General features: G+C 45.9%; 1 protein-coding gene across 2 annotated transcripts in view; it reads right to left on the bottom strand.

The window, feature by feature from the left end:
* LOC146202793 (sushi, von Willebrand factor type A, EGF and pentraxin domain-containing protein 1-like) overlaps positions 1–14,319 on the bottom strand; it is a 136,376-nt gene that overhangs the window by 12,576 nt on the left and 109,481 nt on the right. For both annotated transcript variants that reach the window (XM_084588340.1, XM_084588339.1), the window contains exons 11-13: positions 9,141–9,314; positions 4,190–4,393; positions 1,656–1,829 (exon numbers count right to left, since the gene is read on the bottom strand). In XM_084588340.1, the coding sequence (XP_084444466.1) occupies positions 1,656–1,829; positions 4,190–4,393; positions 9,141–9,314 (552 nt within the window). The remainder of the gene's footprint in view (positions 1–1,655; positions 1,830–4,189; positions 4,394–9,140; positions 9,315–14,319) is intronic.

Below are 14,319 nucleotides of genomic sequence, written 5' to 3'. Positions count from 1 at the left end.
AGCGACAAAAGGTACGAATACACACCAACTAGCCCAACTGTCTTCCATGATCAGGGTACCCTAGTTAGGCATGGAAAATGCGGTTGCTCTTCGGGCAGATCAACATATATGGCCAGTGTACTTTTTATTATATGCTTTATCTACCTATTTACCTTCCCTCTCTCGTGTTTGCGAGATAATATCCGTCCCTGCACGGGAGGGGGGATGCACATGCTGATAACGTCAAATCTTACCTTAATGACAATCGAAGGCGTACATGATTTCATTGGCCATTTTTGTAACTGCGAAAAAAATGGCACACTTTCAAACGTAGCAAAATAGCATTTACGAGATATTTATTCCACCGAAATCGCTTAAGGAGTGAAGTGCCACCTTCATCAAAGATCAGAACGTCCTCGGGTAAACGGAGCAGGACGATGGCTTCGCTTTCTTCCGTCGTGCTATTAAGGACAGGTATAGATGCACGGCAACCTGTGAGCTGCATCTCTGGAAAACTATTTTCTTCGTCGATGCCGCCGCATGTTAGTGAAATTATCCCCTTCTTAACTGCGGAAATAAAGGAATGTACCGCAGCTAAGGCTCTTTATTATATGTGGGCAAGTGCACGCATTCATTCCGCCCACATGATTAAGTATAAACTGACTCCTAATGGTCCTAGTTTCTGCTAAATGATTGAAGCGATACCACTCAGTGAAAAGGTACTTTGTCCTTCGCGGATGTCATTCAGGCTGCCGCGCATCTATTTCAAAGTAGCGATCTTCGAAAATGCTTTTCGACGCCACTGATGCTATCTATCCCATGCAGCACCCTACGTTTCCCACTTAGCATCGGTTGAGAAACCGCGGATATAAAAAGAGGTGATCCCATGCCATGACCTCTGAAAAACAACAAAAAAAGCATTGGAGGTGAGGAACAGCGCTTTTAAATCTAATAATACCATCACATAAAATTTAGTGAGCGAACGACGATGACAAAGCAAGTGTGATAACATCCTCGAATATCAATTTGGTTCGCTGCAATGGCGTTCAAATTGTTTTCCGCCTTCACACTAACCGCATGCAACATAATTTCAAAACACTGATTCCTTGTATTTAAAGCATACCTCGTCCTTTTTACAACGGCTGCTAGGCTACGTGAAGCGTGAACAAAAGCGGCTGGAAGCCGCTTCCGGCTTTGTAAGTCGTGCTGAAATGTTATGCTGTTTCTGTTATTCTTTCGCTCCATTTCTTTAAGTCGCAGCATATAAGACAACTTACAGCACTGCGCCGAAGCTCTCTTGGCTGAAAGCCCTCTTGTACTTTGTATTTAGTTATCTTTCTTCTCAAAAATGATTACAGTTTTAATGCAGTGCAACAGCAGAACTTAAGAAAGAAAACAATCCTCTACGCTTGCCTACCTTGTCCTCCCCGAATGTTGTCTTCTTTCATTCGCGTATCGTAACAGGCCCCTTCCCGTTCAATGTTCTGCAAGAACCTATATACTATATAAAGGGTCTTGCCCAAAACTTGAATTAAAATGTACGCCCTTTTGCTGACAATCGCGTTATTTACCGAGACTCATGAAATTTTACTGATAATTTGGCTATTTACAACGGTCTGCCAAGGCGTGGAATGGGAGCCTCGCCCGCTCGTGCAAGGATTAGATTGCCCACCCACCTTCACAGTGTGGAGACTCTCCGGTCCACCGGCCGTCGGCGCCGCATGTGCGTCTCTTGTTGCCAACCAGCTTGAAACCGCGGTCGCACGAGAAGGCGGCCACCGAGCCAATCACCGTTCCGGAATGCCGTACACTGCCGTTAGCGATGTTTTCCAGGACACCGCACTCCAGAACTGCGGCAAAGAACGTAGCTCGCCTGACTCCTGAAAACTAGTGCAGCAGGGGCGAGACAGTTTCATATTTCAGTCGTATCCAGCCCACCCCTACCGCCCCCCTTCCCCCTTCCCCACCACCAAAAATAAACAGAAATGTTACAAACTATTTAATGGTAACACAGACAAAAATAACATAAAATGGCCAGGACAGGTTATGCGCAGTAGCCCATACCTTTTCTTCCTGGAGCGTTTGGCCGGATATCGCTTATACTAAAGAAATTTGGTACAGACACAGACTCCCTACTCGTGGGAATGCGAAAGCATCGCTCTTTATGCGACCGCTATTCCGCTCCCAATTTTTATAAGTTCATTAAAGTTCTTCCTTATGATGTGTCTGCGTGCTTGTCGCACATCACATCAGCGATATGCGGACCGTGTCGCTACAAAGCGACCTAAGTTTCCGACTTTGCACGGCCTGGGAGCAAGGTGTAGTCGAAGTGCATTCGAAGTTTCGTCTGCCTTGATTTCTCGCAGGGCTTCAGTGCGTCCATACCTGTGGTTATCCATCATCGCCTAGGCGAAGCCACTTATATTCTGAGCTACATTAGACGATTATTACTACCGTAGCACCAGTATGCATCCCATATACATGTCAAAGTTATTCGCATCAATTCACGTCCCTAGGTCCCCTTTAATAACACGCTTGAACCAATAACCCTTCCTGGCCTATAAGTATCGTCCACGCCTGGCGAGCGAAGGGCCACGGTTTCAACTTCAAAACCGACAAATTTGCTTTATTATACTAGTACTTCTATTTTCCGGCCGTCCCACGTACAGCCAATTTTACCGTTAGCTGCGTGTCAACGACAACACGAGATGAATTTTCGTGTAGTGGGCCCAGTATTTATTGCTTCCGCATTTGTAATGGAGAACAGCTTGAAGCTTAGTCTGCTTAAACACCGCGAGAATTAAGAAGTAAAAATGGTTTATACCCCTGAAGAATCAAGCAAAAAGGGCAGTTTTTCTTCAAAGGGAAGGTTTATATTCGACTATCCTGCCCATGTCATCGTTCAAACACGTGTCTGACATTCCCAAGCTGATACCTAGCACTGGCATCACAAATATACTAAGAGCCCGCTTTGATGCAGCACCGAGAAGAACGAAGAAAGGAACAGGGACATGCGAATACAATGCTGCCATCAGTAAGGTCATCACTTTATAACCTAATGTTGTATGAATTAGAAGCGCTGCCACGATGCCTAACTCAAGGAAATCAGCAGGAAGCCATCAAAATATTTGCTGCATACAACCATGTAAATATAGCTAGTGCGGGCTTGTGCGTTAAGTTTTCATTTCTTCCCCCACAGTTTTATCCCCTATGACACCACACTTCGCTGAAGCTTGCAATAGACCTGTTGATCACACGCTACCGCGTTGGCGTTATGTGAATGCAATCTAAGACAACGTATTGGGAAAAAAGGACAGCTTTATTCGTGCAAGCAACGTTTTAACACCAATCAGACTAAAAGAGAGCATTCTAAAGAGCACAATTCAAAATTCGCGATTAATGACTGGCACGCGTCGGTCTCTTGCCATCGCATCGTAGCAGGCACGAGAGGGAAGCTGTATGATCCAGGCAGTTCCCCTAAGTATAGTATATAGATATAATTTCGGAATCCAGTGGATGAAAAGAATTTTCATCCTGAGAACTGAATTTTCAGAGTTACATGCAATACAACACAACACGCCCCACCCGTAACAAACACGAACGGACTATCTTGATGCCACGATGCCGAACAAAAGCATATTCTTGTTCCTTCTTTCCACGCACCATTTCCGAATGGAACCGACTGCCAAGCGATATCACCAACCTGGTATCTTCAGAATCTTTCTTGTCTGCTGTTTCGGCTCATGTATCGCAGTAGCGCGTCTAGTACACAGTGTATTTCGATTTCCTTGTTTTTATTCTGTCCACTTAGTCTGTTTGACGTCGGATGATTTGCCTGTACTTTTCTGCTTCCCGTTGGTCTTATTGAATTTTGTTCTCGTACTGTAATCGCCCTGTGTTGCTGTTATTTGGTTGTTACTACTTTGTAATTTTTTTTTCTTTTTTTCTTTGTGCACTCCTGCCTTGACCGCCAAAGGGCAGTCGGCAGTATTCATGAAATGAAATAAATAAATAAATAAAAAGAATAAACATAATTATGGCATTATACCAAATGTCAAATAAGTAACATCTGCTTAGACATCAAGGACAAACGTTTTCTATATTAACGCCGATTATGTTATGTAATGTGGCATTCAGAAAGCGTTATACTACCCATGCTATACAGAGGTACTCTCCTAAAGGCTGAGCCGCTGTTTTATGCTCTGCTTACGTTTGCAGGTCGGGGGCTCGAAGAGCCAAACTCCGTTTTCTTGGCAGATGCTTATGTCGGAGCCGATCAGGTGAGTGTTCTGGGGGCAGATGTAACGTACTTTTGTGCCCCTGCGTTGGCGCTCGACGGCAGGCGTCTCGCCCACCATCACGATGCCTCCTCTCTCGGTGAACTGCACAAGCATCTCTTCCGGGCACCAAATCTCTGCGGACAGAATGTAGACCAGATCATTTCAATATTATATAGCTTAAATTGAATGTGAAGATCCTCGCTACTGCCAATATTCAACTATGCTCGGAAGCTTTGAATTCTGCTCTAAGCCCCTTTCTGTTTTCTGTATAGAACGAGTGCTTTGAGAGGCAACCTTTCAACTACCATATAGTGTGGCCCGTTATTTAGGCATTCTGCGCTTGTCATGTAAGATGCGGCATGGCATGAATGTGAAAGCCGCTAGATGAAGGTTTCTGCTTATTCTGTATTTCTTGAAGCGGTTTTAACCCGAAGTTTTGAGGATTTTAAAAGCTTTAACTACGTACGTATAAAGTCACATACGGCCACCTATCAACTACACCCTTGCACGAATTCGTCCAACAGCAAAACAACGCGGGCGCTTTCCCGTGCAAGCTGTAATCTGAACAAGTGGCCGCTTTATTGACAAAAAAAAAAAAAAAAAAACAAAACAAAAAAAAAACAGTAGGGAGCCTAACCTCGCAAGTGTGATGAAAATGCCGAAAAAGTGGAAGATTTGAACCAATCCCATAATGTTTTAGCATGCAGTAACTCACTTAAAATATCTAATGACATCAGGAGTTTCTTTTCGCCCCCTGTCGTGAGAGAGCAGTTGAAAAACAACTTTACTCGGGTGTCGAATCTCACAGCGTCACTTGACGTCTGAAGCTTTCTACTTCTTAAGCAATAAACGCGAAAGCGTTTCGACGTTTCCCCGTCGCCTCCGGCTAGTGGCGCCGGAGAGCGGCGAAGCACGACATGCCTGGTGGGAGAAGAGAAGTGACATTCGGTCGAACCGAGTGCTTTCGGAGCGATTATACTGGCTGTTTCATCCAAATATTTCCGCAATTCTTAAAAAAAAAAAATTGCCGTGTTTACCTCCGGTTAAATCCAGTGTGTCTCGAAAGCTAGTACGCACGGTTACGCGTAGTAAAGCTCTGTACAGAAGAATCTCTAGCCAGCTAAGCCTAGTAGCTCAGAACGTTGACCTTTGCTTAGTAGCCTCTGCCCCTGGTAATTTAAAGTTCTTATTTATTTATTTTATAAATCAGCCAAATTAAGTAACACAAAAACCAAGCGAAATTATAATGCAATAGCTGAGCAAATCCGTGCATTGTTTCGCTTTGAAAAACTGTAACAAGTCGCCCCCTAAAGCCAAAAAAAAAAAAAAAAAACTGCGCGCAACCACTATGTTAAATAAAAAAAAAACTGAGGCACATTTCATGTACGAATCAAAATAAACCAGCCACTCTTCAGTGTTTCCTTCGTCAGCTTGATCCTCATAGATTCGCCTCCTCGGAGCGTGGTTTCATTCATTCCTTCTCCAGAACTGCTTTACGATCGACATCGTAGAATAAAAAGAGACAGGGGAAGATACGACAAAAAAAAAAAAAAAAAAACGGTAATAACTATGGCATCATACTAGCGCCATCGCCAAAAGCATGGAAACACATCTGCTACATCAAACCTTAACGTGTTCAGGGGCGCGACTTGCAATTTGCTTCCGTAATTCCTTATTTCTATCAAAATAACAGGCGCACACTAGAAACGACAAGACTATAGTGGCCATCGTCGTTTTGTGTCCTTCGCTGAGTCGACCATATTGCTACCAACCCCAAATTTAAAAATGAGAATCGTAAGCTAATTAAATCTCACACCGGGATGCTTGGAGCATGAGGGAAACCAGAGAGCAGTGCTCTTTATTAGTTTAGGCAAACGCGACGTGGAATTAATTCCTCATTCTGTACATTTTATCTAGTTTTTTTTTTTTTTTCGCTGCGGAGACAGTCATGTTAGAGCGAATGGAAACCTTTGTAGGTCGTGCTCAAATGTTACGCGGATTTTGTTCTTTCTCGCCATTGCTTTCAGTAGCAACAGGTAAGATACCTTACAGCATTGTGCCGAAGCCTTCTTGTACTCTCTATTTAGTTACCTTTCCCCCATAAATGATTACAGTGTTAATTGAGGTCAACAGAAGAAACTAAAAAAATTTAACAATCCTCTATGCTTGCCTTCCTTTATTCGCGTGCCGTAACGGGCCCCTTCCCCTTCAGTGTTCTTAAAAGCCATATATATATATATATATATATATATGAATGAAAGAAGCTAACAGTCGGCGAGGCCAAGGAAAGCGTTGGGGATGGTACTTTTGTCTTTTTTTAAGATAATTAAACACAAAGTAGAAGGGTGGCGCTGGTGAACACTCTCAAGGTTCGTATACAGACAACATAAATACCCAAGAAAGTAGCAGGGGGGACAGCGACCGATGTAGCTCAGTTGGAAGAGCACCGGACGCGATATTCGGAGGTCGTGGGTTCGGTTCCCACCATCGGCACGTTGTTTTTTCTTCTACTTTGTGTTTAATTATCTTTCCCCTAATCAGATTACATTACTAAAATCTGTGATTATCCAAGTAAACATTAAAAAAAAACACAAAAGTACCATCCCCAACGCTTTCCTTGGCCTCGCCGACTGTTAGCTTCTTTCATTCATGTATAATAACGAGCACCCTCATTTCCCCTCAATTGATCTGCTTGTAGCTTACGGGGGTCTCGGTTCTGGCAGTCTTGAAGCCATAGGTAGCGTAAGAGGGTTCCAGCACAGCTTTCGCCCTCGCTCTTGATCCCGTTCTACGTGACACTGGCGGTAACAAAGGACGTTCCACGTCCGCCGCTATGGTTGAGGGTGGCGCTGGTGAACACTCTCAAGGTTCGTATACAGACAACATAAATACCCAAGAAAGTAGCAGGGGGGACAGCGGCCGATGTAGCTCAGTTGGAAGAGCACCGGACGCGATATTCGGAGGTCGTGGGTTCGGTTCTCACCATCGGCACGTTGTTTTTTCTTCTACTTTGTGTTTAATTATCCTTCCCCTAATCAGATTACATTACTAAAATCTGTGATTATCCAAGTAAACATTAAAAAAAAAAAAGACAAAAGTACCATCCCCAACGCTTTCCTTGGCCTCGCCGACTGTTAGCTTCTTTCATTCATGTATAATAACGAGCACCCTCATTTCCCCTCAATTGATCTGCTTGTAGGTTACGGGGGTCTCGGTTCTGGCAGTCTTGAAGCCATAGGTAGCGTAAGAGGGTTCCAGCACAGCTTTCGCCCTCGATCTTGATCACGTTCTACGTGACGCTGGCGGTAACAAAGGACGTTCTACGTCCGCCGCCATGGTTGAGGGTGGCGCTGGTGAACACTCTCAAGGTTCGTATACAGACAACATAAATACCCAAGAAAGTAGCAGGGGAGACAGCGGCCGATGTAGCTCAGTTGGAAGTGCACCGGACGCGATATTCGGAGGTCGTGGGTTCGGTTCCCACCATCGGCACGTTGTTTTTTCTTCTACTTTGTGTTTAATTATCTTTCCCCTAATCAGATTACATTACTAAAATCTGTGATTATCCAAGTAAACATTAAAAAAAAAAGACAAAAGTACCATCCCCAACGCTTTCCTTGGCCTCGCCGACTGTTAGCTTCTTTCATTCATGTATAATAACGAGCACCCTCATTTCCCCTCAATTGATCTGCTTGTAGCTTACGGGGGTCTCGGTTCTGGCAGTCTTGAAGCCATAGGTAGCGTAAGAGGGTTCCAGCACAGCTTTCGCCCTCGCTCTTGATCACGTTCTACGTGACGCTGGCGGTAACAAAGGACGTTCCACGTCCGCCGCTATGGTTGAGGGTGGCGCTGGTGAACACTCTCAAGGTACGTATACAGACAACATAAATACCCAAGAAAGTAGCAGGGGGGACAGCGGCCGATGTAGCTCAGTTGGAAGAGCATCGGACGCGATATTCGGAGGTCGTGGGTTCGGTTCCCACCATCGGCACGTTGTTTTTTCTTCTACTTTGTGTTTAATTATCTTTCCCCTAATCAGATTACATTACTAAAATCTGTGATTATCCAAGTAAACATTAAAAAAAAAAGACAAAAGTACCATCCCCAACGCTTTCCTTGGCCTCGCCGACTGTTAGCTTCTTTCATTCATGTATAATAACGAGCACCCTCATTTCCCCTCAATTGATCTGCTTGTAGCTTACGGGGGTCTCGGTTCTGGCAGTCTTGAAGCCATAGGTAGCGTAAGGGGGTTCCAGCACAGCTTTCGCCCTCGCTCTTGATCACGTTCTACGTGACGCTGGCGGTAACAAAGGACGTTCCACGTCCGCCGCTATGGTTGAGGGTGGCGCTGGTGAACACTCTCAAGGTTCGTATACAGACAACATAAATACCCAAGAAAGTAGCAGGGGGGACAGCGGCCGATGTAGCTCAGTTGGAAGAGCACCGGACGCGATATTCGGAGGTCGTGGGTTCGGTTCCCACCATCGGCACGTTGTTTTTTCTTCTACTTTGTGTTTAATTATCTTTACCCTAATCAGATTACATTACTAAAATCTGTGATTATCCAAGTAAACATTAAAAAAAAAGACAAAAGTACCATCCCCAACGCTTTCCTTGGCCTCGCCGACTGTTAGCTTCTTTCATTCATGTATAATAACGAGCACCCTCATTTCCCCTCAATTGATCTGCATATATATATATATATATATCATATATATACCCAACTCTTAATATTTTAACGTACCCCTTTTTGCTGACGATTGCGTTATGTACCGTGGCTCCACACATAATTTTACTGATAATTTGGCTATTCACAACGGTCTGGCTAGTCGAGGAAAGGGAGCCTCGCCTGCTTGTGAAAGGATGAGATCGCGCACCCACCTTCACAGTGTGGAGATTCTCCGGTCCACCGGCCGTCGGCGCCGCATGTGCGTGTCTCGTTGCCAACCAGCTTGAAACCGCGGTCACACGAGAAGGCGGCCACTGAGCCAAGCACCGTTCCGGAATGCCGTATATTGCCGTTAGCGATGTCTTCAAGGGCACCGCATCCCACAACTGCGCCAAAGAACGTAGCTCGCCTGACGTGTGAGAAATAAAGCAGCTGGGGAGATACTGGTTCATAATTCACTCGACACCGCACTGCTCCCCCCCCCCCCCCCCCCCTGCCACCAAAGGTAAGCAGAAATGTTACAAACTATGCAGTGTCCAGCAGATAACAATAATGGCTAGTTCAGACTTGAGCATTCGTAGGCGCGAGGGAGCGAAATCCGCTGCCGCCGACACTCTCCTTCGTTTACACTTTGGACCAACATATCGCCGCCGTCGCCGCTTCGGCTGCGAGGCTGGCACAACAAATATATTTATAGCCCACTTTGTTGCAACACCGAGAAGAAAGAAGAAAAGGAGAGGGACATGCGAACACATATCACTGTAAACTCAAACCACCCAAAGAGGAGTAAATGGCCCGCGGCCTCGCACACTCTCGAAAAGGTGGTTATTTTACTCCTCAGAAAAGGAATATCTGCTTTAATCTCGCGTACGGGTAGGTATTTAGGGTGTTCAAAGGAGTAAACGGTTTGCTTCTCTCATGACAGGGTATGTTTTTAGAGTATATGTCGGCTAACTAAACAATTATCGTGGCTTCTAATAACACTGTTAAATATTCCTCTGAGGAGTATTTCGAATCCTTCCTGAGATGTAATTTTAGGAGTAAGTTTTACTGCTGTAATGTGGCATTCAGAATGCAAAAAAAGTATAGTTCACTCAATTAGGGAGCTCACGTTAAATGCAGCACTTCTACAAAAGCTTAATTTTAGAGCTTTGGGTTCCAGAGTGCATGAAACAATGAAATTACAGACACTGATTTCAATTAATATACTTTTGTTGCTACAGAACATTTCAGTAACTTTTCTTTGGAACTCGGCAGAGAACCAAGGGTGGAATGCCTTGATCTGCGCTCTTTTTTTTTTTTTTTTTTTTTTGAGGACACCTTTTGGAGTCATTGCTTGCCGACATTCAAGCATCTCTTGTTAATGCTACTTAATGAGATGACGTCAGAGGAGGCTCCTCCTGAAAGAAAGATAAAAAGAAACCACTAAAACAGTTGCACACGTATAAGCTTGCGTAACATTAGACGGTTCAAGTTCAGTTTCAGTCAAGTGCAAATAAACCAATTAAGAATATATTTTTAATGAAACCGCCACGGTTGAAATTGTTTTTTTTTTTTCAATATGAGCGATTAGTACTGCCTACCTGTAATAATAACTAACGTACTGACTAATGTATTCCCGTTCCTTGTCGGCTGAGAGCTGTGAACGCGTTTTTTAGGATATTAGAAAATGCACAGTCTGTTTCATGGGAGTTGATGCGATGCGGCGAATTCAAACAAGCTTCGCTTACGGACCTTTCACTTGCGAGAAATAAGAGTTGGAAAAAAAAAATTGTATAAGACTCAATGGTACTTTCGAATTGCATTTGGCTGGTTTACTGCACAGAAAGGAGCAGTGTGGCTGGTTTTGCACTGCAGGTTATTCCAATGAATGAGTTCCTCATGCGTTCTAGACGAACGTTTAAATTTTAACTGAAATTACAGCGTGCGAGCTGAAGATCCACGTCTCGCACACATGCAGTGGAAGATTGGATAACCGCAGCGGCGCATTGTTAAGCCGTCGTCGTTCCGCGTACGCGTCACGGGAACGAGCAGGTGGAGCTTGAAGGTTCATTGTACGTACATTGTAATCCGTTTCGTGTCCACTACGGCCCTTACATCCTCATTTTCATCCCGCCTTTATTTCTGTTTTTGTCCTCACATTCACGGCCTTAGTCTGTCAACTGGTTTTTATCTCGTTCTTTGTTGTCTTTTTTCAGTTTGAACAGCAACACAAAAGATCTCGTAAACCGGAAACGTAGAAACGAAGCGGAATGCGCAACGTTTTGCACTTGCGATGCAAGAAGCTCGCAACGCTCAAAACTGGCACAATTTTGAACAGGACGCCCAACCAACCAAAAAGACAGCGTTTTCCTCCTCATGCACGTTGCCGAAAATCCACGATGCGTTTCGACACCCCCAAGCAGAAAGGAACGTTTTCGTAGCCTGAGATTCAAATGTCCCACTCTGTTAAGGAATCGCCATTTACCGTGTTGCGAATACAAAGAATAAACACTACATGTTTCAGTTGCGTCGCTGTGTCTTTTAAAACACGTAGGAAACACAATACTTGCATCGTTGCCGTTCATAACTTTATCAGAATACACGAGGCTCTATAGGTTCCTGAATTGTCACCGCGATCATAGCCTCGACAGCGTTATCATATCAATAAACAACAATGAGGAAGTTTGCTTTCCCGGAGAACTATTGGAACCTACAGCCGGACATTAATAACACAGCGAGGCACTACAGTATATACTACGATTGCAGTCCATCTATGGCTATTAAAAATAAATTTCCAAGGTTCTTTCTTTAGTGACCGCTGAATAAGTTGGCTCCATGGGGCGACGCAAAGCCATTGCACCTCGTCCCCCCCCCCCCCCCCCCTTTCTTTGCGGAAATCGCAGCCTGTCGCTGTACAGTGAGTAGGAACTGACATAGTTGCATATGCGTCAATGGCCTAACCAGCATAACGAGCGTTTTGATTGACTTTTCAGTCCATGAAAATGCTGGTTATGCTGGTTATCTCGGCCGCTGCACGTAAAGTAGCAGCAAACGAACAAGGGGCCATCGGCACCGAGGATCCGCCCATAGCCATTTCAACCGGTCGAAGCGGCAGCAGTCAACATTTGTCTGTTAGGCAGACTACGTATCTTCAGGAGATGCTTCAACACACAGTTTCTTGCAGAGCTTTGATGTACAGGTCGATGCAACAAGTCTTTCATCACGGCAAGCGCGCACAAAGAAAAACAAAGTTAGTTGCAGATTAACTCTGATTAACCCTAGTTTAATAGCGATAGCAACGGCGGAAGCTTCTTCGGCCTGCTACATTATTCCCCTATCATGCCCTATCAGTGTAAGGTGCTACATTATTGGGGGCACTTATGCGAGAGCGTAAGTTACCAGTCTTCTTCTCGTCCTCCTCGGCTGTTCAAGGCCAAGCGTGGCCTCCGCCGGGACCACGCGACGGCTCGAAACCTGAGTAGTATTGCTATCGCAATAAAACAGTCGAAGAGCAGGCGGTGGCAGGGACCATGAATGCCGACGCGTCTCACACCGCCATGTTGGCTCGACGGAGCTAGGCCTGGCTAGGCCTCTCGGAGGTCTGCGGCGCCGGAGGTGGTGGAACGCCGAGGGCTGCCGCTGCTTCCTTGTTTCCAGCTGGCGGGGGGATGAGCTTCCAGGCGTGGAGGCAGGATGACAGGGGCCAACCTTGAACTGCGGCTAGACCCCGGGCTCGCAGGTCGTGGCGCAGCCCCAGCCTTCTACCCTGCTCGTTTTCTGTTCGACCGTCTCGTCCGCTGCTTACGATCATGTTGCTGCTCTCCCGCTCGTCCTCTCTTTTTAAGCCCCCTTGCTCCACCACTGCGTCTCCTTTTCGTTGGTTAACCGGTTTCCGCGGCCGCCGACTGCCTTTGTCAGCTCCCCCACGACTTTTGTCCTTTCGCCCTTTCATACGTCGGGAATAGTCTATGGCTGTCCATATATGGTAATTTCGTCCCGTGATACCAAATATGGCCATGCCCAGAGTTGGGCAACTCGATGCCGGTATGGCGCGGTCAGCAGTGTCCATGAGTCACTGACCGGTGTCCGCTGTCTCGCGCACGTGCACGAGCCATCACATACGCAACTTCTAAGAATGGATGTTCGCCGAAAATTAGGAGTTCACCGTACCAACACACGCACAGGCGCACAGGCAGAACATTTCGGGTATGATTTCACGAATGTGACTGTTTTCTTCGTCACGAGCACTGAGCCAGGGCATGATTTCAAAAGTAATCTTCGCTGTAAATGCCCTTCAAGAGCACAATGAGATAACAATGAACACTATGTACACAAACTTCGAAAACGAACCAAAAATGCAACTAAAATCAATGCGAGCGTTAGGTGCAAATAAAATATTTTTTTTTTCAAGAGAGAGTTTAGCTAGTTCATCCTTTCTAGCTGTTAGCTAGGGATTTCCGCAGCAGCCACTCGGTTACGGAGGTTGTACCTAGCAGCTGGAAGAAGAGAGGGAGCGGGAAAGGGGTCAGCTGGCATTGTTTGCTGCAATGTTATATGCGTTAGATTTTCAGCCGATGGCAATACCTCTTCCTCGAGAAGGGCGTCACCGAGCTGCGACTGCAGAAAGTTTTCTAGTTCATCAGAGGGACTAAAATTTTCGTTCCGGCTGCTCACTCTTTCACCTGTGCTGCAATGCAGGGCTGTTAATAATGGCAGGGACTGTGCGCTGGTCGTCGTCCCCCTCTTATTCCCGTGAAGCAACAGTGTCAGCAAGAGACGAGTAGGCTGGTGCTTGCTTTATGGTGCATTGGGTTGGGGGGACAAGGACAAAGGCGCCGAGCACTACAGGGCAGTACAGGAGCACGCCGAGCGAGGGTGTAACTGCCCTCTCATGGGAACGCTGTCCACGTGTTGACAGCAGCGCTCCACGACCACGTGACCGCACTTCTCTCACCAGCATTCTCCGCCTGCCCACAGTGGCGGCAGTTGCAACCCCGAGGAGAGGCCAACGCTCCGTGAAGAATCGCTTGTTTTGCATGCCTTTGTTCTCACAGCGCGGCGATCTGCCTCCTTTGGCCCTTTAGACGCCACAGCGACTCTCAAACATGCATACAGCACCTGAGTAATGCTTTCCGCTCCTGACGCAAATTCGCTCGATTCGGAAGAGCTTGCCGAGCACCGACGCTTTGCAGACTCGATTTTGAGCGTCGCCGACTTAAGAGAGAAAAAAAAAAAAAAAAAAAAAGATGGCGCGGCTATGACGCTTTATGCCATGTGACTTCCTCTACACTTGCTTTAGACTAGAGAGCAGCAGGGAGTGCACTCGGCTGCTCTCAGCGGCGGAAAAGCCCTCCTCCTCTACCATTGGAAGCCAGTGATTCTACTCCTGCTCTCCAACTGGAGGGCGGC

This window comes from Amblyomma maculatum, chromosome 1 (genome assembly GCF_055883805.1).
Source record: "Amblyomma maculatum isolate TAMU_Amacu chromosome 1, ASM5588380v1, whole genome shotgun sequence".
Classification (NCBI taxonomy): domain Eukaryota; kingdom Metazoa; phylum Arthropoda; class Arachnida; order Ixodida; family Ixodidae; genus Amblyomma; species Amblyomma maculatum.
The sequence above is the reverse complement of the archived record's forward strand: the minus strand, read 5'-3'. Positions and strand labels throughout refer to the sequence as shown.